Source organism: Myotis lucifugus, unplaced genomic scaffold (assembly GCF_000147115.1).
Source record: "Myotis lucifugus unplaced genomic scaffold, Myoluc2.0 scaffold_109, whole genome shotgun sequence".
Taxonomy (NCBI): domain Eukaryota; kingdom Metazoa; phylum Chordata; class Mammalia; order Chiroptera; family Vespertilionidae; genus Myotis; species Myotis lucifugus.
Genome location: NW_005871157.1, coordinates 3,338,328 through 3,361,978, shown reverse-complemented (window position 1 = coordinate 3,361,978; position 23,651 = coordinate 3,338,328). Strand labels below are relative to the sequence as shown.

The window sequence follows — 23,651 nt, the reverse complement described above, 5'->3', positions numbered from 1 at the left end:
ACTTACGAGTGTCCCGACTAACGAGTTTTTTGAGAGATCAGCTGTCTCTCAGCCGATTTTTTGCATTGAGTTGACAGAGTAATTTGAGTTAATGAGCTCCTTAACGAGCTCGGTCTCGGAATGAATTAAACTCGTAAGTCAAGGCCCCACTGTATGTGACTATCCTATCTAATAAAAGAGAAACATGGTAATTAGCGTACAACTGCTACCCTTTTCATTGGCTAATCAGGGCGATATGCAAATTAACCGCCAACAAAGATGGCAGTTAATTTGCATATGTAGGCACAATGCAGGGAGGCGAAAGGGAAAGCAGGAAGAAGCCCCCTGCCACTGACAGTGATTGGAAACCCATGGGGGAGCTAAGAGCCCTGCCCCCCAGCCATGATCGGAGAATTGGGCGCCTTTGCCGCCCTGGCCAGTGATAGCGGGAAGTAGGGGTGGAGCCAGTGATGGGAGCTGGGCACGGGCGAAACTGGCAGTCCTGGGAGCTAGGGGTCCCTTGCCCGGGCCTAAAGCAGAGCCTGCGATCGCGGCGCCGCTGCAGCCGCGGGTCCCCGCCGCTGCCCAGGCCAGATGCCTCGGCCAGCCTCATGCAGGGCCCTGCCAAGGGTGTCTCTATGCCACACCCCATGCTTTGCTCTGCTTCTCCAGCAGGGTGGCCAAGGCCACAGGAGCCCTGAACCTCCCCCTCCTGGGACCTTCCAGATCTCTGCTTCTTCTGTGGGATGGGACCAAAGCCCTTTGGTTTAGTACACGTAGGCTAGGCTCTCTCCAAAGAGCTTAAAGCAAACAAGGAAACCAAGAGATATTCAGTGTCCAGCCCTAGATGTCTTAGCCTGAGTTTTGGCTTCCACAGACCTATCCCTCTCCACCCACCTCTCAAGAGGTTAGAGCACCAAAGGTGAGGAGAGTAAGGAAGACATGAGGATCCCAAGCCTGGGCCCTGGTGATGATGGGAAAGCTGAGACACAACCACCTTAGACACCTGCCCTCAGCTCCATGGAGATATTCACAAGGAAGATTTCTACTAGCCTCTAACCTTCCAACAAGAGGATCAAGGCTGGGCTGAGGGACACCCTCCTCCCGTGCACGAATTTCGTGCACCGGGCCACTAGTTTAAATTAATAAAAACTTAAAATGTAGTTTCTGGACACATTTCAAATTCTCAATAGCTACATGTTTTAGAGAATGAAGGTTATAGAACATTTCCATTATCGCAGAAAGTCCTATTGGACAGTGCTGGGCTAGAGAACCGTTGGTTTCCCATCTCGTGGAAAAGACAGTTTAAAGGGGGCTCTTTTATTATCACTGTTCCAAATGTACAAAAAAAATTAGAAAATAACCCCCCAACTTAATTCCCCCCACCCCCAGCAACACAAATAATTTTTCCCAAAAGCACAAACATAAACTGGTCCTGGTATTTCCACAAACAGTGCAGCTAAGAAACAGTTTAGAGAAAATTGAACAGGATTCAGGTAATATCCATCTATCCTCTCAGCCCTGAGAGGTAATAATCCCATGTGGGTACCAGTCCTTCCTAATGGTTTTCCCAGCTCTGGTGGAAGAGTCCTTTACAAAGTGGTATGTTTGGCTGCTGCTTTAGAGATCCTCCTGTGCCTTCTTTTTCTTCTTGGGTTTTTCTTCTTGAATTACAGGGGGGTTTGTAGCCTCTCGCTGTAGATAGCTAATAAAATCACTTAATTCACGGCCACCCTGAAAACAGAAAGATTACCATGAAAATTTAATCATTTAAAGAACCCTGGGTTTCCCCCAACCCCCAATAAGACTTCTGAGTTTGTAAAAGCACATTAACCACATATACTGACGAGTCGAAAGAGTTTCCAGTTAAATAAATATAATTAAAGAGCCAGATATGTACAAGCTTGTGTGAGTATGTGTGTGTTTATTTGTGGAGAGCTGAGACAATGCACTTACTTCATATTTCTTTGGATCTAGCTTCTTGTTGGCTGGAGAGAAGTAGATGGTAGGAAAACTAGGGAAAAGAAAAAGAAAAAGAGTTGACTACTTTCTGGTTCGAGTAACTCTGTCATACGAGTATACGTCCTTAATAACTGTTTCTTGGAGTAACTTCTCTTCATGATTTCTTTCTTTTTTTGGTAATCCTCACATGAGGATATTTTTCCATTGATTTTTAGGGAGAGTGGAAGAGAGGGGAAAGACAGAAATATCAATATGACAGAAACACATCGATTGATTGCCTCCTGCACACGCCCTGACCAGGGCCTGTGTCGGGGAGGAGCCTGCAACCAACATATGTGCCCTTTACCATAACTGAACCCGGGACTCTTTGGTCTGCAGGCCAAAGCTCAATTCACTGAATTAAACTGGCTAGGGCCATGATTTCTAATGTGACCAGACAGCAGTCTCCATCAATGGTTAGGGTAACATCCGACCAAAACTTAGGAATATGAGAGCTCACAAAATCTGTGACAGTCATGTAGGCCCATGCTGCAGAACTCTAACCCAGGGAAGGTATCAGTGGTTCTGTGCTCAACTGGAGTATGAGGGCTCCCCAAACTATACCCAATTAAAAAAATGGCGTTTTTTTTGTCAATTGGCTACTCATTTTTATTAGTTTTTAATCTACTTACCCTCTGACTTCATATGGAGAAGGCACATCATTGGCTGTGGCATCCATCTTGGCTATGATAATATTTGGGTCTTTTCTGAGCTGTTAATAAAAAGGTTAGATTTTTAAGTTTCAAGTTTCAGTGACTGAGAGACAGTCAATTCAGGACTTAAAACAATCACATCTTAAAACACCTACATAAGTTTTGCTGCTCAGACAAGAAGAGTAGTTATCACTTGCACATAGTATCTTGCCTTTCACAAGTTTCCCTGTTCTCTCTGGGTTCCATAGTAAGACTCTATATACAGCCACCTTCAAAACTATCTAGCTGAAAGAAGACACTGTAAAGGCTAAGCCAAATGTTTTAAGATGAAGGAACATAATGGTTTCATATAAACCATTACCAAAATTCAGAAGCCTGGATATATATTTTTTAAAATATATTTTTATTGTTCTTTAGAGAGAGAGAGAGAGAGGCAAAGTCAGAGGGATAGAAAAAGAGAAACATCATAGATTGGCTGCCTCCTGCATGCCCCCTCTTGGGGATCAAACCTGCAACCTGGCCATGTGCTGTCTGGGAATTGAACTAGGGACCTCATGATTCATGGGTTGATGCTCAACCACTGAGCAATACTGACAGGGCAGCATGTACACTTTTAACCATAATCTAGATCAGTGGTTCCCAAACTTTTTTTGGCCATGCCCCACCTAAGCATCTTTAAAATCCTGATGCCCTCCCTGTGACATAAATTCTTATTACTCAAAAAGTGAACTCCTATTCATGTGGAGAAAGTCTAAAAGGCCATTACCTTGGTCTAAACAAGCTTCCAAAGAACATGGCATCCATGAAAGAGAAAAATAAAAGAACGAAAGGACAGTTGAAGTACTGAGGAAGAAATCACTAGAAATTGTTAAAAAATAATAATATGAAATGATATGAAAAAATAGCAAATAAAGTTTCAAAACATAATAGAGAACTAAAATGCATAAATATGTGCAATATATATTTATATACTGTATATGAGGGTCCCTAGAACCATATGAAAGGCAAAAATTCACTTATTAATCCCCGTAAAAATCAAACTGCCTCCCTATGGGGCGTGTGCCCCATGTTGGGAACCACTAATCTAGATTGAGTCTGAGTGGTTTTATTTTTTAAACATTTTTAAAAAATTATTATTTTGTTGTTGTTGTTAATCCTCACCGAAGATATTTTTCCATCGATTCTCTGAGAGAGTGTAAGAGAGAGGGAAAGTCAGAAACATTGATGTGAGAGAAAAACATCGATTGGTGGCCTCCTGCACGCACCCGACCAGGGCCCCCGGTGGGGAGGAGCCTGCAACTGAGATACGTGCCCTTGACTGGAATCGAACCCGGGACCCTTTCGTCCGCAGGCCAATGCTATATCCACCGAGCCAAACCAGCTAGGGCGAGTCTGAGTGGTTTGAGGACAGGTATTTGAGGCACTGCTCAGGCTAAACACTAGGGGGAAATCAAGAGAAAGTGGATAAAGAGTAGATGAGGTAACTACCTAGCCAATGCTAAATACATGTGTCAACATCCCCACTCAAATTTTATCTTCAGAATATGGTTCAGACTTACCTTCTCTCCCAGTTCTTTATACTTAGGTTCCAGATTCTTACAGTGGCCACACCAAGGAGCATAAAATTCAATCAGCACATCTTTATTTACATCATTCACTATTTCATCAAAATTCTCTGCTACCACTACCTGGAAAACATAGAAGATTCTCTAGTTGGTAAGCTGAGCTGACAAATAAATTCACAAGTTATATTTGTTTCTGGACCCAATCCCTTTCAAATCTGATGTGTTCTAATCCCTCTCAAATTTGATGTGATGTCACTGAAACCCAAAACACATTTATAGACTGTATTAAAGATGCTGTAGGTTGGGAGAGGTCAGTGGGGGAAAGGGAGACATATGTAATACGTTCAACAATAAAGAATTAAAAAAAAAATTGAACCAACCTTTTCAACCAGTAAAGAAAAAGAAAAAAAAGATGCTGTCATTCCCAGAAACCAATTCATTCCTATGTTCAGGAAGTCACAGGAAACAAGTGTTACCCAATCCTTCCTTAAAATAATCTTAAAATTATTCTTAGGGGTTAGCTTGCTCTGTCCCAAAGAATAAGCTAGCTCTGATATAAATACCACCAAAAAATTCTATGGAGGTTTTATAGTCCTGCCCCAATTGAGCTTTATGAGCTCTGTCAATGCTTATTTTATGTATGAGGTGGAGAAGAGGGGGGAAGTGAGGACAAATAAAAACATGATAACTAACAAGGTCTTCACTTAGACCCAGCATTTTTGGAAGAAATGAGGAGAGGCTGCGTACAAGCTTGGGGAGGCCATGAGCACCTCACCTTTACGGGCCCATCATTGCTCTCTGGGATTGGCTCAGACTTTAGGTATCTCTTCAGGTTGCCATCAAAGTAATCCTGCAGGAATCTCTCAAGAGCCTTGCCATCACGCCTGCCAATTGGAAAGCAAGTGTCAGGTTAATTTATTCCCATCATTGAGAGGATTAAAAGCAATTTCTTCGAATAGTTTCTACATATTTTAGCTTTAATTTCAAGATTAGAATGAAATCGGAAGTTTAAAAAAATGCGGGGGGGGGGGACTCTTATCTCTCAATATTCAGGACCACTGACTGAACAAAAAACCAATCACTTCTTAGTATTTCTAGTGTGTTCTTTGTGGATTAAAGGGCAGAAAAGGAAGAAAACATTGGTCTTCTGAAAATTCAGTTCTACCTAAGGACCAGTTTTACTTTGTTGCTTTAGAGAACAGTGCCTATTTATGAAACCTCATTTTACTGATTCGTTCACAAGGAAGATTTTCGATTGTGTTGATCTCCCAAAGTCTCAGAAGATGAAAGTCAAAATTATCTGGGGACCTAAGACCTCTCCACTTCCCTGAGTTTACTGTAGGCCAATGTGCTATTCCAAGAAGAAAAAATATTCTGTAGGTTGAGAAGAGATTGGATTGGTCTAAAATTACATAAATTTCAAAGAGACTGTCTAGTGTTCTTTATGGTACTATTTCGAATGGCAGGGTGGAAACAATCATGTAAGAATTCCATGCTGCCATCTTTCATTATTATTTATCATGATCCTTAAAGTAAGTACCTGTAATTAATTGAGAAAAGTGAGTCATAAGGTGTTGACTAGAAGACCTATCTTCACATTTGAACATTCACCTTTATAAATTCTCAGTAGTGTAAAAGGCTTTTAATAGTTTCCTTGAAGAATCAAATCCCAAACCCATGCTAATGTGTAACTCACGAGAATTCCTCCTGCATGACAAACTTCTCTCCTTTTGCAGTTCTGATAGCAACAACAGGAATCTCTCCGGCAGTGCTTTCCAAACCAAAATCGGAAAGATCATGGCTAAAGGTTTTGCGGCTAGCTACAGCAAAGTTAAGTTTGTGTCCAGCATCCAGGAATTTCTTTGCTACCATCATCACCCTGTGGGAAACAAGAGAAATTTATGCCTATGCCAAGATTACAACAGGGTGGTACAGCACTTCTGAAACCAAGAAGCAAGAGTCTAGAAAGCAAAGACTAAGTTTTATAGTCCATGCAGCCCCCCGGAATCAGTCTGAACTTGTGTCCTTGGGCATTAACACAGGATTATGGTGCGCTCTAATGTGCCACTGAACTTCATTGCCACACTGGTGGTGCCCAATCAAATAGTTCATTCCCACTGAATCTTGATACACACACACACACACACACTGAAATATTGGAGGCATATTGACTAATCTGAAAAGAAAGCTTATAAGGCTAAAATGTACTGAGTCTCAATGGGCAAGTAGGCACAATATTTTAGAGTACATTTTAGAATCACATTTGCATCTTTTACTTGGAGAAGGAATCAGCTGTATCACAAGGCAAAGGAATACCTATGGAAGATATGTCCAATAGATTTTAGAAATAGTTTGTTATGTTATTTGTCCTTATGAACTGTTCTCATTCTTATCTGCTCTCCCATCACACATGGTAACAGGATAGCTAGAAGGAACTGTTTACACCCTGGGTAAGCCTGTTTACAAAGGGGAAATACGCCCCTTATTACCTGTTTCTCCAGTAGTTGGAACCTTTAGCATTCTTTTCGTAGTCCACGTCATAGTACGCCACAAGTAAGTCCTTGCCCTGTATCAAGTCTTTATTATCTTCTGTCATGTGAGGGCAGATACCAAAACTGAAATGAAATAATACATTATCAAATTTGGTAGGTTTATATTTGTATTACGGAATTATCACAAAGTAACTGATAGAACTTAAAAAGAAAAAGAAATTTTCAACATATAGGACAAGTACTGAGCGACATACCTTGTAGGACAATGGAGTTCTAGGGCTCACACATTACTGCTTTAATATAAACTTCAACTATTATTATTATAATCCCTTGACTGAGACTATTTAATCCAAAACAAGGCTTAGTTTAATAACTGAGAAATACAATATATAATGAAGCCAAGAAATCCCAAACAAGTTATAAAGAGGTACTCACATGTTTTCCTGGATAAATTTTTTAATCTTGCCACTGGTCATTTTCTGTTCTTTATATGCCGAAGTTTTGTCTTCAAACTTGTTCATCAGATGTGAAGGACGAAACAAGGTGATACCTCTTAAAAAAAAAAAAAAGTCTTAGTAAGTAGATAGCAGAACCGTCTCCCATCTTTTATTTAAAGCTCAGACTATCTACTCTTGCTGCCACTTTTACTATCACCATTTAAGCACATAAGGACTCTTTTTGGGTACCACAGACTTGGCAACATGACCTTCTTATCAACACTAAGATGCTAACTACCTTAATCTCAAGTGTAATAATTGGGCTTAAGGGTTTAATAAACTCTGGATTGAAAAGTTATGAGATCTTGGTTCTAATTCTAGTTCTACCACTATTTCAAAGACCCTGCACCAGGCATCAATTTAATTCTTCTGGGCTTCAGCTTTCATCAGTACAAAAGGAGGTTAGAGTAGATGATTAATGTTTAAACCTTTAAAAACTATAACAAATACAACCAACTCCCTCCAAAGCCCCAATATGTACAATACAATAAAGCAGAGCTTGCTCTTATTGGAAGGTACCTTGTCCTGCCACTCTCCTACACAGAAGGAAAATTACTTTATTAGAGAAAATATCTTTAAGATTTTTCCCAGCTGTAATATTCTATAGGTAGGTATACAATTATAGTATTTGGCTTGAGTTCATTGAAAATTCCTTTGTTCTAGATTTCTTTATACCAATAAACCAAGTTTACAAATACATGCTGGGCAAGCAAGAATGTGAATAGGGCACCTTAAGACATCCTCATATAAGGATGTCACAAACTTTTCAGTAAAACCTTTAATCGGGTGCTGGTAGACCAATTTAAATGGGAGCGTGAGAGGCAGCCACAATGAACAAATCTAAGGTTAAAAGGCTGACACATGGTGTCCTTAATGAGCCATAATGGCTCCAGTTCCATTTACAGACCTGGTGTCTCTCAATCTAAAAGGCAGAACCATATGATCAAGGCTGCCAACTCTGCAGCCAGACTTTCTAGGTTCAAATACCAGTTCTGCCACTTACTATGTAAAGCTAGAAAAATTACTTAACCTCTCTGAGGGGTTTCTCCTCTGCAAAATAGGGAAAATAATAGATCTGTCTCACCTGGTTGTTAAGAGAATTAAATGAGTTAACAGTAAATGACACAGTAAACACTACATAGTTTGTTAAATATGAATAAGTAACACTAGCCCTTGGCACACTTTTAAAAAGCTTTATGTGCTCACCCTGAGTGATCTTATCTAGTCCAATGGTTCCCATAATCATTCATATGTGGATGACCTATAAATCTTTATCTCTAGCTCAGAAATTTTCCTGAATTCTAGTCTCATCTATCCAATTGTCTGTCCACTGGGTCTTCATCACCTGGATGTCACATGAACTCCTCAAATTCACTGTGACAAAATAGAACTCATAATCATTACCCGCCATTTGTTTCTGTCTTTTTTCCTAGCTTGATGATGACTGTCATGGGCCCAGTCACTTTAGAAACCTAGACTCTAGCTCTTCCCCTTTTCACACGTAGGGATTAAACCCTATGTTTTACTCTCAGTCCTTCCTCTTCACTGCCCCTAATACTACCTTAATTGTTACTCTCAGATGTCACCCTTAGTTTACTCTCTCGACTGCCTTGCCATCTCTCCCATTTCAAACCACCACCATATGGGTGCCAGTGACTTTTCTCCTAAAACACAATATTAATAACTATTCTCCAACCCAAAGTCTTCCAATGGAGCTCAAATGTCTAAACTATAAAATCTAAATTCTTCTGTATGGCACTTAACATTTATAATTTGGTCGCTTCTTAGCTCTCTCCCTAACCTTACCTTCCACTATGATTTGTTACTACAAGTCCCAACATGCCTAGACTGTTTTACATTTCATCGCCAGCACTCTTGCTGCTCTATCTGGAATAATTTTTATCCCAACTGCCATAACCTGCCTGGAAAAATTCATCTGTTAAGACACCACCAAGCCTCACCTCTAGGAAGATTTTTCTGATACTACTCGGCACTCCAGAAGAAAATAAAATCACCCCTCTCCTTTATAATTCCACTCCACCCAGCATATGTCTATCATAACACCTATAATGCTCACTACACACTTACATTTTTACATATATCCACTGTTTCTACCTACTAGATGCCCTCAAAGGTTGCAACAGTGTCCAGAACTTAGCAAGAGCCTAGCAAGAGCTCAATAAATCTTTAAAAAACAGTCAAGCATTAAAAATCACCAGTTCAAACAATAGCACCTGGTCCATAGATTTACAAGGGCATACATCTCAGACACTTACTCTCCATCATCATCATACTTGTTCACCAGAGACTCAATATTGGTGTGTGCAAATCGGTAGTTATCCCTCAAGTTGCTGGCTGCTTTTAGAAATTCAGAGTGAGCTTCACTGAATAAATCCTTGAAAAAACCTATATGAGAATGTCAAACACAAGGGAGAAATAGTAAGTGCCGAGATATAATTCAAAACTTTTAAATTCTTCTATTTTTTTCAATTGAATTTTTTAGAGAGGAAAGGGCCAGGAGGGAGTGTGGAGGGTAGAGAGAGAAACATCAATCACGGATTTGTTGTTCCACCCATTTATGCATATTGGTTGTTTCCTGTATGTGCCCCGACTGGAGAGTGAATCCGAAACCTTGGCATATCGGGACACTCTAACCAACTGAGCTACCCAGCGAGGGCTAACTTCTATTTTTTTAAAGCCTTTATTCCATTATGGACAAGCAAAGCAACGTAGGCAGGAGGATTGGGTCTGCTCTGCCATGACTACCTTGGAAATCTGACAAAACCCTTAGGATGAGAATTCTTCCTGTACCTTTTAAAATATTTTTGAATAAGCCAAAATAGAGGATTTGTCAGGGTTCAAGTCTTAGTTTTTCACAATTAAATAATTTATTTGTACAAATTGCTTAACTCCTTAAAGTTTCAGGATTAAATAAGGCAGTATGTCAAAATAAAGGTAAATCACTTCACCATATTTTTTTCTATCTTTTCTTTAGAAACTTCAAGTTTAGAAAAGTGAATGAAACAAATGTTTAATAAATGTCTGCTTGGGGTTAACTCCCTGTAAAATATACTGAATCAGTAAAATCCAGATGATAAATGGCTTTTAGTCAAATCTAAATTATAAACTATTTTCTAGTCCCAGAAAGTCAGTTTTATTATAACATTAGGAGATTAAGAGAAGCACAAACACAGCTTATATGTTTAAATTTATTCTTTAGCCAAATGTATTATACATATAAGACAGAACAAAGAACACCCGACATGTAGAATTGGCTCAGTTATTTTAAGGATAAAATGAGACACTGCAACACTTGGGAAAGCAAAGGTAGCTGTAAAAATAAATACATAGCAATGTGATCTTAGATTTTAAATTCCCCATGATTGTGAAAATAGCAGACACAGAGGTCTATTATTTACTTGTGTCCTGCCACCTTAAAACCCTACTTTCAGTCATAACTACCCTATTACTTGAGTTAAAGTTCAGAGTTTAAGACATGGTAGAAAAAGCTGAAGATATTCCTATTTCAGCCCTTTCATTGAAATTACATTTTTACATCTGTAAGAACAAAGACACTCAAAACACCATTTTTTCCCCCATTATAGAAATGCTGAGCTAATTCTGTGAGTTGTATTTTTAACTGTCTCCAATGTTACCAAAACTGTTTTAACTTTGTTGTTTACTCAGACATATAGTGTTTTTGAAAGCAAGTCGATGATTCTGTGGCATGATCAAATATTTGCTACTTACCCACCACAGAAGCATCCTTATCACCAATGAACTTCTCAAATTCTTCCTCAGTCTTAAGAGGAACTGAAGCTGGTCCTGCTTGCTTCTTCAGGTGGCTGACAATTCCATCTTAAAGGATAAGATGAAAGATTATAGTAACAAATTTATAACTTTTGAGAAGGTAACAAACCATTCACATGATTCAAAGTTCACAAGAGTATACAATGAAGTTGTCTTCCACTCTTGTCCCTACTCACCAGTTTCATCCTCATAGGATAAGATTTCAGTTTTTTATATACTTTTCCAGATATATTAGACATAAACAAATAATTATATATTTATTCTTTGCTTTCTTTTCTCCTCAAACAGCAGCACACATATATGCTGTTCTGTATTTTATTTCTGTCATTTACCATAATTTAGAGACAATTTATGTCAATGTACACAGAACTCCTTCAATCTTTTTTATGAATGCATACATAGTATTTCATTGTATAGATGTACCAAAATTTACTTGACCAGAAACAACTGATGGACATTTGTTTCAAATTTCTTGCTGCTATAAATGATTCTAAAATAAACAACATTTTCTTTTTTTTTTTAAATCCTCACCCAAGGATATTTTTCCCATTGATTTCTATGGGAATAGAGAGAGTGGAAGGGAAGGAGAAGGTGGAGAAAGAGAGAGAAAAACACATCGATTGGTTGTCTCCCACACGTGCCCTGACCAGGGCCAGGGATCAAGCCTGAGCCCCTTCAATCCGAGGGCCAATGCTGTAACAACTGAGCGAACCAGCTAGAGCAGTACATGCATTTATAATTGTTAAACTGCCCGCCCCCCCCCAAAGAGACCACTTATTTATACCCCTACTAGTGATGCAGTGAAGTGTTTACAACAGTACAAATTTAAATAATGACTTTGTGAATATAATTCTCTCTGCCTAGAACACTCTTTCCCTAGATATCCATGTGGCTCCTTCCTTACTTCTTTTAGATCTTTACTCAAATATCATCTTATTTTTTATTTTTTAATTGATTTCAGAGAGGAAAAGAGAGGGAGAGAGAGATAGAAACATCAATGATGAGAATCATTAATTGGCTGTCTCCTGCACACCTCACACTGGGGATTGAGCCTGCGACTCAGGCATGTGCTCTGACCAGGAATCGAACTGTGACCTCCTGATTCATAGGTCCACGCTTAACAATGAGCCACGCCGGCTGGGCTCATATATCATCTTAATGAAGCCTTCGCCGACCATCCTATTGTAAACTAAAACCTATTCAACCTCCAAAGTTCCTTTATCTCTTTCTTGTTTATCTTCCTCTACAAAACTTTTCACTCATCTAATTAATATACTTGATCCTTAATATTTTTATCTCTCTCTCCCCACTACAAAGTAAGTTCCAAATCGGCAGGGATTTTTGTTTGTTTTGCTGATATATACCTAGCTCTAAGAATAATACCTAGCACATAAGTTCAAGAAACATCATTTTGCAAATAATAACAATTCCCTTATTCTCAAGTAGCACAAAGACTTGCTTATAGTCTTACTAAAATTTAAAAGCAGGAAATGCAATGACTGGGCAAGCTTGTACAGGAGTTTAAATACATACAGGTAAAATCATTCCACTTACAGGATCCACCCAAATCATACTTTCCTATTGAGGTGAAATGGGCTAAATAAAATAATTTAGACGTAATAACCACACACAAAAATATCTTTTTATCCTGAAGCCAGACCATTATTCTATTCTACTTTCTTTTGGGGCCCGCTAAAATCATTCATAGGTTCAAAATGCTTACAGACCAGAGGCAGTGCAATTCTCCATAATATTCTACCTCTTCCACCCATTTTCTCTTCTAAGTACTCTAATAATTTGCTAACTGGTTGAGACAGAATACTGTTTAACTAAGGTTGTTTTTCTCATGGATCTCCCACCCAGCCCTTACATATGTTTTCCTCCATTGCTCACAGAGGATGGGTTGTATCAATAGATTAGTTGAAACTGGAATGAATTGTTTAGTCTTTGAGGGGACTGCTATTACTATATCACAATATAAATTATTATAAAAACTTTAATTCAGGGTTATGATGAAAAGTGTTACTTTTCTCCAAGAGTATTTAAATGCTCTGGAAGGTATAGTGGGAGCACTGAATAACCACTTTATGTAGGAAGGCAAACAGTATAGTTCTTAAAGGAGTACATGAACAAAATAAAAATAATCCATCCTAAGTAGCCAAACATCTCACCTCCCAGTCAAATGCTGAGAAATTTTCGAGTTAAAAAAAAAAAATCTAAATTGCAAGTCCAAGTGAGAGTATTTGCCTAGAAGCATTCTGGTTGGGTTTATCTACAATTTTCTTAAGACTTGTCCAACTTTAGAAAAACCATATTAATTAAACTCTAATTGCTGACTTTACCCTAAATAAAACTAATAAAATCTGAATGGTAACATGGGTTCTTCATTAATGATTTTAAGCTCAGAAAAAAGAATATGAAAAAAATTTGGAGTTCTGACTAAATGATACCAGTTGGGCTAAAATATTTATTCCTGCATTAAAGAGTTCCTGAGTATCCACTCCTGGTGCCAGTCTAGGCGCTGGGAACAGAGTAGTTTGTAAACCAAACAAGGTCTCCGCTCTCTTGGAGCTTGCAATTCATAGGAAATCTCTACCCCGGCCGCTGTGGCTCAACGGTTGAGCGTCAACTTATGAACCAGGAGGTCACGGCTCGATTCCAGGTCAGGGCACATATCTGGGTTGTGGCCTCCATCCCCAGTGTGGGATGTGCAGGAGGCAGCCAATCAATGATTCTCTCTCCCTCTTCCTTCCGCTCTGAGAAAGCCTGGGGAGGTGGAGGGTAAAATTTAAGCCATGATCTGAAAAAGGAGCAAGCCATGCAAACACAGGGAAGATCAGTTCAGGCTATGAATACAGCCAGGACAAAAGTCCTGAAGTGAAGCAGTCTTCAGAATTAGGAATGGGTCATACTATGTAGAGCTTTGTGCATGGGTAACAATCACACCGAAAAATTTTCACATCACCTAAAATGCCCAAACTGAACCTCTTTCCTATTAGTTTACCATCATAAAAGGGAAAATATGCCTGGACTTGATAGACTCAAGATAAAACTGTCTTTGTCAGCCTTCAAGCCACATGGTCCCGGTGCCTTGGGTACACCAAGCTCAGTTATACGTAAGGCCTTTTGCATTGGCTTTCCCTTTGCCTAGAGGTTCTGATCCAGATTTTCTCACGGCTGGCTCCTTCCTGTCACTCAGGTCTCAGCTCAAATGTTACTTCCCTCATCACCTAATTATGAGGTGCTCCCAAGACCACATCAACTGGTATTATTTTCCTCCTTTCATGCTCTTACCACTAGCTGAATTTATCTTATCCATATACATTTTTTACATTAAAATTTTTGTTTTGTTTTTGTTAATCCTCACCCGAGGATATTTTTCCATTGATTTTTAGCGCGAGTGGAAGAGAGAGGGAAAGACAGAGAGAAACATCAATGTGAGAGAAATACATCAATTGGCTGCCTACTGCATAAGCCTTGACTAGAGCCTGGGCCGGGGAGGAGCCTGCAACCGAGGTATGTGGCCCTGACCGGAATCAAACCTGGGACCCTTTGGTCCGCAGCTGACGCTCTATCCAGAGTCATACCAGCCAGGGTAACATTAAAATTTTTTAAACTATGATAAAATATACAACATCAAATTTACCATCTTAACCATTTTTAATCGTACAGTTCTGTGGCATTAAGTACATCCACACCGTTATACAATCAACCTCCAGGACTGTTTTTATCTTGCAGAACTGAAATTCCACTGATTATATAACTCCCTATTCTGCCCTCCTCACAGCCCCTGGCAATCACCATCCTACTTTCCGTCTCTATGAACTAGACTTCTGTAGGAACATCATATAGGTAGAATCACACAATATTTGTCTTTTTTGTGTCTAGCTTATCCCACTTAGCATAATGTCTTCAAGGTTCAACCATTTTGTAGTTCATGTCCTAACTTCCTTTTAAACATGTATATCATTGTATGATATACACATCGATATATAATTTATTATTAATATACCACATTTGGTGTATCCATTCATTCACTGATGGACATTTGGGTTGCTTCTACCTTTCTGCCATTGTTGACTAATGCAGCTATAAACCTGGGTGTACAAGTATCTCTTTGAGATCCTGCTTTCAATTCTTTTGGGTATATACCCAGGTAGAATTGTTGGATCATATGATGTCTATTTTTAATACTTTTAATAACTTGCCATTCTGTTTTCCATAGTAAGCTGCACCATTTTACATTCACACTAACAATTCAAAAGGGTTCCAATTTCTCCACAGCCTCACCAGCACTTGTTATTTTGAGAGCAGCCATCCTAATGGATGTGAAGTGGTAGATACCTCCAAGTATTTTTAAACCTATTTGTTGCCTTCTTTTCAACTCCTAGAATGTAAGCATCACCAGAGTAGGAACTGTGTCTGTTTTGTTTATCAATAAATACTGAGCACCTAGAATGTCCAGAATACCTGGCCCAGAGTACTCAATAATATTTGTCAAATGAAAAAATGCCTAGTTGATCTTATAACTCAAGTTCAAGTATTTTCTATATTACTTACATAATCTGTTCATTTAGAGAAGTTTTTTGTTAGCTACCAAACTGACCTCTTAGAAGATAAATTTTAAAGACCGAAAGTATGTTGTATAGAAAATTGTCCTGTTCACATTACAAAGAACAGGATACTTCAAGCGTCCTTACCAGCAGTCCTGGGCCCATCATAAGCACCTGCTTCTTCACCATCTCTAAATATCTTCAGGGTTGGATATCCACTGACTCCATACTTATTACAGGTGTTTGTGTTGGCAGTACAATCAACCTAAAGATTAAAATGTATAAACCACTTGTTATCCAAATGCCTGCTTACAGGTTCTTCCTATATTTCCAAATATTAAGATTGGTCAAGTCATAAAGGATCAAACAATTCTTGACATACATGCCATAGAACATGAGATTTTAAAGGCAGACTGGTGCTGGGCTAGCTACATAAGAACTACCTAAGGAAATCTTTAAAATTTAGATCCCTGGGCCTCATACAAAATACACAAATGACAATTTAAATTCTGCCCTTGGAGTCTCTATTGTCTAAAATGGTCTCCATCTTTTTCCTGCCCCAGAACATGTGAGGGATAAATCACTTAAGTTAGTAACAGTGGCTTATTTTGATAATGATTATCATCAAGAGGATACATGGATAGGTGTACATACTATTTAGCTGGGGTGGAGTATAATTTGATTTGGCAAATCATCTAGTTATTAGCAAAGTTACCAATACTTGAATACCTGAGCTAGTATGAATCTTGGCTAAACTATAACATGACATTTAATGATACTAATGAAGAAGAGGGCAATTTCCATCTATTTAATCACTTGATAGAATCATGAGGTTCAGAAAAGTAATACGGGCTATAACTACATAAGACAGAAATTAAATCAAAACCAAACTCTTTTTTTTTTTCTATGGCAAGCTGCCATAGAAACATTAGAATTAAAAGCAGTTTCTGCCCTGGCCGGTGTGGCTCAGTTGCCTGGGCGCTGTCCCATGCACCGAAAGACGGTCAGGGCACATGCCCAGGTTGCAGACTTAATACCCAGTGTCGGGCATGCAGAAGGAAGCCAACTGATGTTTCACTCTCACATCGATGTTTCTCTCCCTCCCTCTCTCTCTAAAAATCAATTAAAAAAAAAAAGTTTCCAAGAGTTCAAATAAATATGGATGAACTATTTGAGACTGGCTGAGATGTGAGCTTTAAGACTGGAATAAATATGGGTTTAATACAGAATAAATGCAAAATTCTGGAAGCATTACTTTGATTATAAAAGCACATACTGAGTTTATTGTAGACTAATAACTCAACATCCTCATGCTATTTTTCCTATTCCACAGCGGGACTGTCACGATAGTATAGGGAATTATTTACTCAATAATAATTTCCTTCTAATCTTGACTACTGTACTCTTACTTTTCGTATTTCCTCTTAATTCCTAGTGACCATATTTCACATGTTTCTTTTGCCAATAATTCCCTTAGTTCCACTACTTTTAATAGTTTGAAACTATACTTGATACAACAGTCACCTGTGTATTTGTCCAGAAACTAATGTTCTCTCTTAGCAACATAAGAGTAGAGGAAATCTTAATTTTACAAACTATTATTTAAAATACCTCATTTCTTGCCCTGGCCAGGTGGCTCAGTTGGTTGGAGCATCATCCCATACACAAAAAAGCTGTGGGATAGATTCCCAGTCAGGGCACATACCCAGGTTGTGGGTTCCACTCCAGTTGGATGTTTCTCCCTCTCCCTCTCCCTCCCCCTTCTTCTCGCTCTAAAAGCAATAAAAAAAACCCCCACATATCCTCAGGTGACGATTAAAAACAACAACAAATCTTGCCCGGCTTGTGTAGCTCAATGGTTGAGCAGCAGACCCATGAACCAGGAGGTCACCAGTTTGATTCCTGGCCAGGGTACATGACCAGGTTGCAGGCTTGATTCCCACTTGGGGGCATGCAGGAGGCAGCCGATTGGTATTTCTTTTTCATCGATATTTTTATATCTCCCTTTCTTTCCTCTCTCTCACATTAAAAAACACCCCACCTCATTTTTTTAAATGAAGAATCCACCTATACTCACCTTTGCTAACGGGACTATTCCTTTTAATCTAGTAGCTGCAGCTTCATACTCAGGGGCAAGCCTCTTGCAGTGTCCACACCTATACAGATATATTAAAAAAAAAAAAAGCCAAATTCTCAATTTAATCCTATAAGTCTAACTTTATTTCTCTAGGAAGAACCCCAAACTATACTACTTTAGAACTAGTAGGTGCTTTATCTGAACAACCCCCATTAGTAATTAGGGTAAACCAAAGCTCTCAGAAGATAAAAGTATTATCTCCAGCCTAAGGTTGATTCTATAGGAGATCAGTCCAGAGCAACATCTATTTTCTCAATAAAAGTGCAACTGAGTCCTGAAAGTGGTAGTCAAAAGTATCCTCCACATTAAAGAGGTAAAGGGCTGCCTGGGGCTCAGTGATTGTGAGTGTTGACCTACGAACCAGGTCACAATTCGATCTGGGCACATGCTCAGTTTTTCTCTCGATCCCCAATGGGGGCATGCAAGAGACAGCTGATCAATGATTCTCTCTCATCATTGATGTTTCTCTCTCCCCCTCCTCTCTGAAATCAATACTATATATATATTTAAAAAAAATCTCTATATATAAAACCTAAGCAACCATTAGGACTGGTCAACTGAACGACCGATTGCTATGACACGTACTGACCACCAGGGAGCAGGTGCCCAATGCAGGAGCTGCCCCCTGGTGGTCAGTGCACTCCCACAGGCAACCTCCCGCGGTCCCTCCCCTTGGCCAGCCAGGTGGTCAGTGCACTCCCACAGCCAACGTCCTGCAGCCGGCCAACCTCCTGCAGTCCCTCCCCCTGGCTGGCCAGCCCCAATCGGGACTGGGTAAGATGGCCCTGATCAGCCCCAATCGCTGGCCAGGCCAAGGGACCCCACCCATGCACGAATTCGTGCACCCGGCCTCTAGTATATATATAGTGACTGAAACCTGTAAGGTTCCAAGTATAATACTGACTCAGTAAGAATCACCATCAAGTATTTTTTCTCCATCCCTTCAATATGACTTTTTGACCAGAAACCCAGTTTGAGGGGATAGCAGAATGAAGCCCAGAAGGTACTCATTCGTCATAGATACTCTAGCAACTCACTGGTGGTTTTCCCCCACCCTCAACTGAATCACAGCATCTGAATGACATATTTAAGAGCATAGGCCAGCCCTAACCGGTTTGGCTCAGTGGATAGAGCGTCGGCCTGCAGACTGAAGGGTCCCAGGTTCGATTCCGGTCAAGGGCATGTACCTTGGTTGCGGGCACATCCCCAGTAGGGGGGTGTGCAGGAGGCAGCTGATTGAGGTTCCTAACTCTCTATCCTTCTCCCTTCCTCTCTGTAAAAAATCAATAAAATACTTTAAAAAAAAAAAAAAAAAGAGCATAGGCCAGCTCTAGCTGGTTTGGCTCAGTGTGGGTATTGTGTCAGCCTGAGGACTGAAGGGTCCCGGGTTCAATTCTGGTCAAGGGCACATGCCCGGGTTATAGGCTCAATTCCCTAGTAGGGTGCGCACAGGAGGCAGCCATCAATGATTCTCATCATTGATGTTTCCCTCTCTCCCTCTCCCTTCCTCTCTGAAATCAATAAAAATATATTTTAAAAAAAAGTGTGTAGGCCTGATTTTTATAGCTATACAATTCACCTGGCTACAAGAACTGATGAGAATAAAACATTGTCAATTAGAATGTTCCCAGAGGGCCATCAGAAACACCTGCTCCTCTGCCTGAAAGTCCTAACAGTGACATAAATATACTGTATATGCAATGGGGGGAGAGGGGCAACATACTCCTCCTTAGTGTACAGCTAGCACTAGGTGTATATCACCTCTTCAAAAGCCAATGGGTTGCAGAGGGATTACTTTGAGAAGGTGAATAGTTCTGTAATCTCCCCAAATAGCAAAAATAGAATAAGAAAAGCAAAGGAAGGAAACATAGAAGAAACTTGAGCTGATATATTTCATAGTCAACAGTCTCAAAATTTATTAAAAAATAGTTTTACTTATTTCAGAGAAGAAAGGAGAGGGAGATAGAAACATACATGACAGAATATCATTGATAGGCTGCCTCCTGCACACCCCACACTGTGGATTGAGCCTGCAACCCAGGCATATGCCCTGACTGGGAATCGAATTGTGACCTGGTTCATAGGTCAACGCTCAAACACTGAGCCCTGCCAGCCAGGTCTCAAAATGTAAGTGATGAATAAGCAACGTGGAAGCATTTGCCCCTAAAACTTGTTTAAGACAAAGAACTACAAGAGCATATATTCTTCAAGGTCTTTAGGAGTTCTATTAAAAAATCATTAGAAAGCTTAAACCAGGGGTCCTCAAACTACGGCCCACGGGCCACATGCAAATACAAATCTTGTATTTGTTCGTTTTGTTTTTTTACTTCAAAATAAGATATGTGCAGTGTGCATAGGAATTCGTTCATAGTTTTTTTTTTAAACTATAGTCCGGTCCTCCAACGGTCTGAGGGACAGTCAACTGGCCCCCTGTTTAAAAAGTTTGAGGACTCCTGGCTTAAACGAAGAAAAGGTGGTATTTAAAAAAAACTGTAATATTATATTAGCTGTTGCTTAGGGTCACACACATATTTACTAAAAGTATAAAAGGACCAAATGATAAATACCAAATTCAGGATGGGGGGGTGCATAAGATGGGGAAGGGGTACACAGGGGGCTTCAACTGTATAGGTCTTTTTGTTAGACCTAGTGGAATAAATGGTATTCCTTATACTGCATTTTACAGATGCACATTTTACCATATTTGAAATTGGAATGTATCTTGCAATCAGTAATAGCTTCAATGGTAGTATTTCTTTCTTTGTAAGACATAAAATAATGGTTCCTGCCCAGCCAGTGTGGCTCAGTGATTGAGCACCGACCTATGAACCAGGAAGTCACGGTTGGATTCCTGGTCAGAGCATAGGAGGAGTCATGCCGGAGGCAGCCGATTGATGATGTCTTTCTCATCAATTTTTCTCTCTCTCCTTCTCCCTTCCTCTCTTGAAATCAATAAAAACATATTTTCAAAAAAAAAAATAATTTCTCATATCAGTGGTAACTTAGATGTGCCTGATATATGCTATTATTCATTATATCCTCTATATTCCTTTACTATTGCATAAGAAATTAAAATTTTGAGTACTTCGGTTGTAGCAAAATACACACACTACAATTGATCTAATACCATAAAATAACCAATTTATCTGAGAAATCCAGGCTTTTGGGACCACAATAAAATTTCAAAAGTTAAAAAATGTATGTTAAAGGGAGTAAGATTTGGATCTGGGCCTTTAAGGCTTCAGAAAGGACATGGTAGAATATTTTAGATAAAGGGAACAGTAAAACAAAGACAAAATTACTAGTGAGAATGATACATTCAGAGAACTGTGAAGGGCTTTTGCTATTAAGAGATAATAAATGTGTTACGTGTATTAAGACTACATCAGCCAGCAATATTACAGGCCTGACAAAGGGGGAAAGCAGAGATAAAAATGCCACCTAGAGATAATATATTTCACATGGCAGAAATGAAAGCTTGGTCCAGCATGGTAGCAATGAGAATAAAGAAGAAACAGAAGAGAGATTTCTGTTGACTTTGTAGTTATTGTCAAGAAGGCTGAAAACAGCCCTGACCGGTTTGGCTCAGTGGATAGAGTGTTGGCCTGCGGACTGAAGGGTCCCGGGTTCAATTCCGGTAAAGGGCATGTACCTTGGTTGCGGGCACATCCCCAGTAGGGGGTGTGCAGGAGGCAGTTTTGGGGTTAAATAAAAAAACAATACTCAGTTTGGGAAAGTCAGCCAAAAGCAAGAATAATTCATTATGAAAGCAAACAGAAGAAAACAGTATATTCTCAATTTCTTTTTCCCAGGAAGTCTGGAGAAAAAAATCCTCATGTCACTAAATTGTCTGTTGCATGAATTTTAGTGTTTTGCTATAAGACAGCATGAGAGTTATTAGGCCAAAAATCATTATTGTATTTCCAGTACAATTTATCTTGAGTGTCTATCTCTTAAATCAGTTTATACTTATCAGTTTTCTTTCAGCAAACATTCTTATCATCATGCAGAATTTACCTTTTCAGAGAAAATTAAATCAGAGAATAATTAAAACAAACAAAAACAATACTCAGGTTTACTCTGCCCGAAATCCTGTTTGCTCCCCCGATCCCAAGTTTTTTTTTCAGTTAGTTCTATCCTAAAGCATTTACACCTGGAAGTGGAGTATTTATCCAACACAGGTTACTTTCTCATTAGAGTATTTTTGGCATTTTTCAAAAATCCTAATTAAAACAGACAATTTAGTCTGGCCAGTATGGCTCAGTGATTGAGCATCGACCCATGAATCAGGAGGGCACAGTTGGATCTGGTCAGGGCACATGACTAGGTTGTGGGCTCAATCCCTATTCGGGGGTGTGCAGGAGGCAGCCAATCAATGATTCTCTCTCATCATTGATGTTTCTATCTTTCTCTCCCTCTCTGAATTCAATAAAAATACATATTTTTTAAAAACTGACAATTTAGATTCTGACAAATGACACTCAGGTAGAGTTTGAAGGTGAGCATCAAGATTAACCACTACTTCTTTCACTCACTCCTTGATAATATGAAAAAACAAATCACATCCACCTTCAGGGATGGCACTTAGCAGTTAATAATGAAATCCCAACATATATTCACCCAAGAATCATCAATCATCATCACTTCATGTCTCTAACAGAAAAATTGATATAGTTCTTTTTCTAAGGAACACCATTCTGGCATGGGTGAGGCAGTATTATTAGGTCCCAATAGAGAAGAGGGAGCAATCAGTTAGTTGTTCAGGGAAGGAAGTGAGTTAAGTTTTGTTGAGAATAATTTGCGAGTGTGTGTGTGAGATCCTTGTGCAGAGGCAGGAATTCTAAGTAAAGGAATCAGCATGCATAAAAAAAAAATACAGGGGCAAAAGTAAGTTTATAGCTGTTTGCATGTAAAATAATACAATTAGCCCTAGCCGGTTTGGCTCCTGGATAGAGTGTCGGTCAGCCTGCAGACGAAAGGGACTCGTTTGATTCCAGTCAAGGGCTCATACCTCGGTTGCAGGCTCCTCCCTGGCCCGGGCCCTGGTTGGGGCACTTGTAGGAGGCAACCAATCGATGTTTTTCTCACATCAATATTTCTCTGTCATTCCCTCTCTTCCACTCTCTAAAAATCAATGGAAAAAATATCCTCGGGTGAGGATTAAAAAAAAAATTAACAAATAATACAAGAATAAACTCTGTGCTTTGTGTACTCACAAATGTAAACCTACTTTTGTCCCACCCTATATTAAATATCCCATTTCATACTATTCACAGTCTTTCTCTATACCCTAGACCAGCGGTCGCCAACCTTTCGGCCCTCATAGTTTGTGAGGGCCGAAAGGTTGGAGACCGCTGCCTAGACACATTGTATTATCAAATGTCATTATTTAATACTACCATTCTAGAGGGTAGGGCACAAATCTACAACATAAGTAGATGCTGAGGACTTAAAACATACTTAAGACTGATCAATGAATTTTCAGAAATTATCACAAACATTTAAATAGTGCTATTTATTTCCCCCAAAGAAATCTAGTCTTAGAAATTACATAGATGATTAACTCCATAAAGGGAATATTAGTCTAAAAATCAACTACAAAGAAATCTTTCACTTTCACTTGTAAAATGAAAATGAAAAAATATCCTAAAGCAAACCAGAAAAAGAACCTGCTCAAAATAGGCTCATTTACTCTTAGATTCTTTTAATGTTCCTAAGTTGCGAGCTCATACTCTTGATTTGAACAAAGGAGTATCAAAAAACATTTCCAACTTAAGTATTCATAAGTAAAAGTGGTTGAGCCCTGGCCAGTGTGGCTTAATTGGTGGGAGTGTTGGCTGGCACACCAAAAGGTTGCGGGTTTGATTCCCAGTCAGGGAACATATCTAGGTTTTGGGTTCAATCCCCATTTGGAGGACAGTATGGGAGACAACTGATCAGTGTTTCTCCTTCCCTCTCTCTCTT

The 23,651-nt window shown here is 39.3% G+C and overlaps 1 protein-coding gene across 1 annotated transcript in view; it reads right to left on the bottom strand.

The window, feature by feature from the left end:
* Positions 1-1,159: 1,159 nt before the first annotated feature.
* The window catches only part of PDIA3 (protein disulfide isomerase family A member 3), a 25,103-nt gene continuing 2,611 nt past the window's right edge, over positions 1,160-23,651 (bottom strand). The window contains exons 2-13 of the mRNA XM_006093108.2: positions 17,628-17,706; positions 15,698-15,815; positions 10,938-11,045; positions 9,464-9,593; positions 7,126-7,242; positions 6,688-6,813; positions 5,895-6,077; positions 4,974-5,082; positions 4,193-4,321; positions 2,613-2,692; positions 1,936-1,993; positions 1,160-1,713 (exon numbers count right to left, since the gene is read on the bottom strand). Coding sequence (XP_006093170.1) covers positions 1,600-1,713; positions 1,936-1,993; positions 2,613-2,692; positions 4,193-4,321; positions 4,974-5,082; positions 5,895-6,077; positions 6,688-6,813; positions 7,126-7,242; positions 9,464-9,593; positions 10,938-11,045; positions 15,698-15,815; positions 17,628-17,706 — 1,351 coding nt within the window. The 3' untranslated portion in view covers positions 1,160-1,599. The remainder of the gene's footprint in view (positions 1,714-1,935; positions 1,994-2,612; positions 2,693-4,192; positions 4,322-4,973; positions 5,083-5,894; positions 6,078-6,687; positions 6,814-7,125; positions 7,243-9,463; positions 9,594-10,937; positions 11,046-15,697; positions 15,816-17,627; positions 17,707-23,651) is intronic.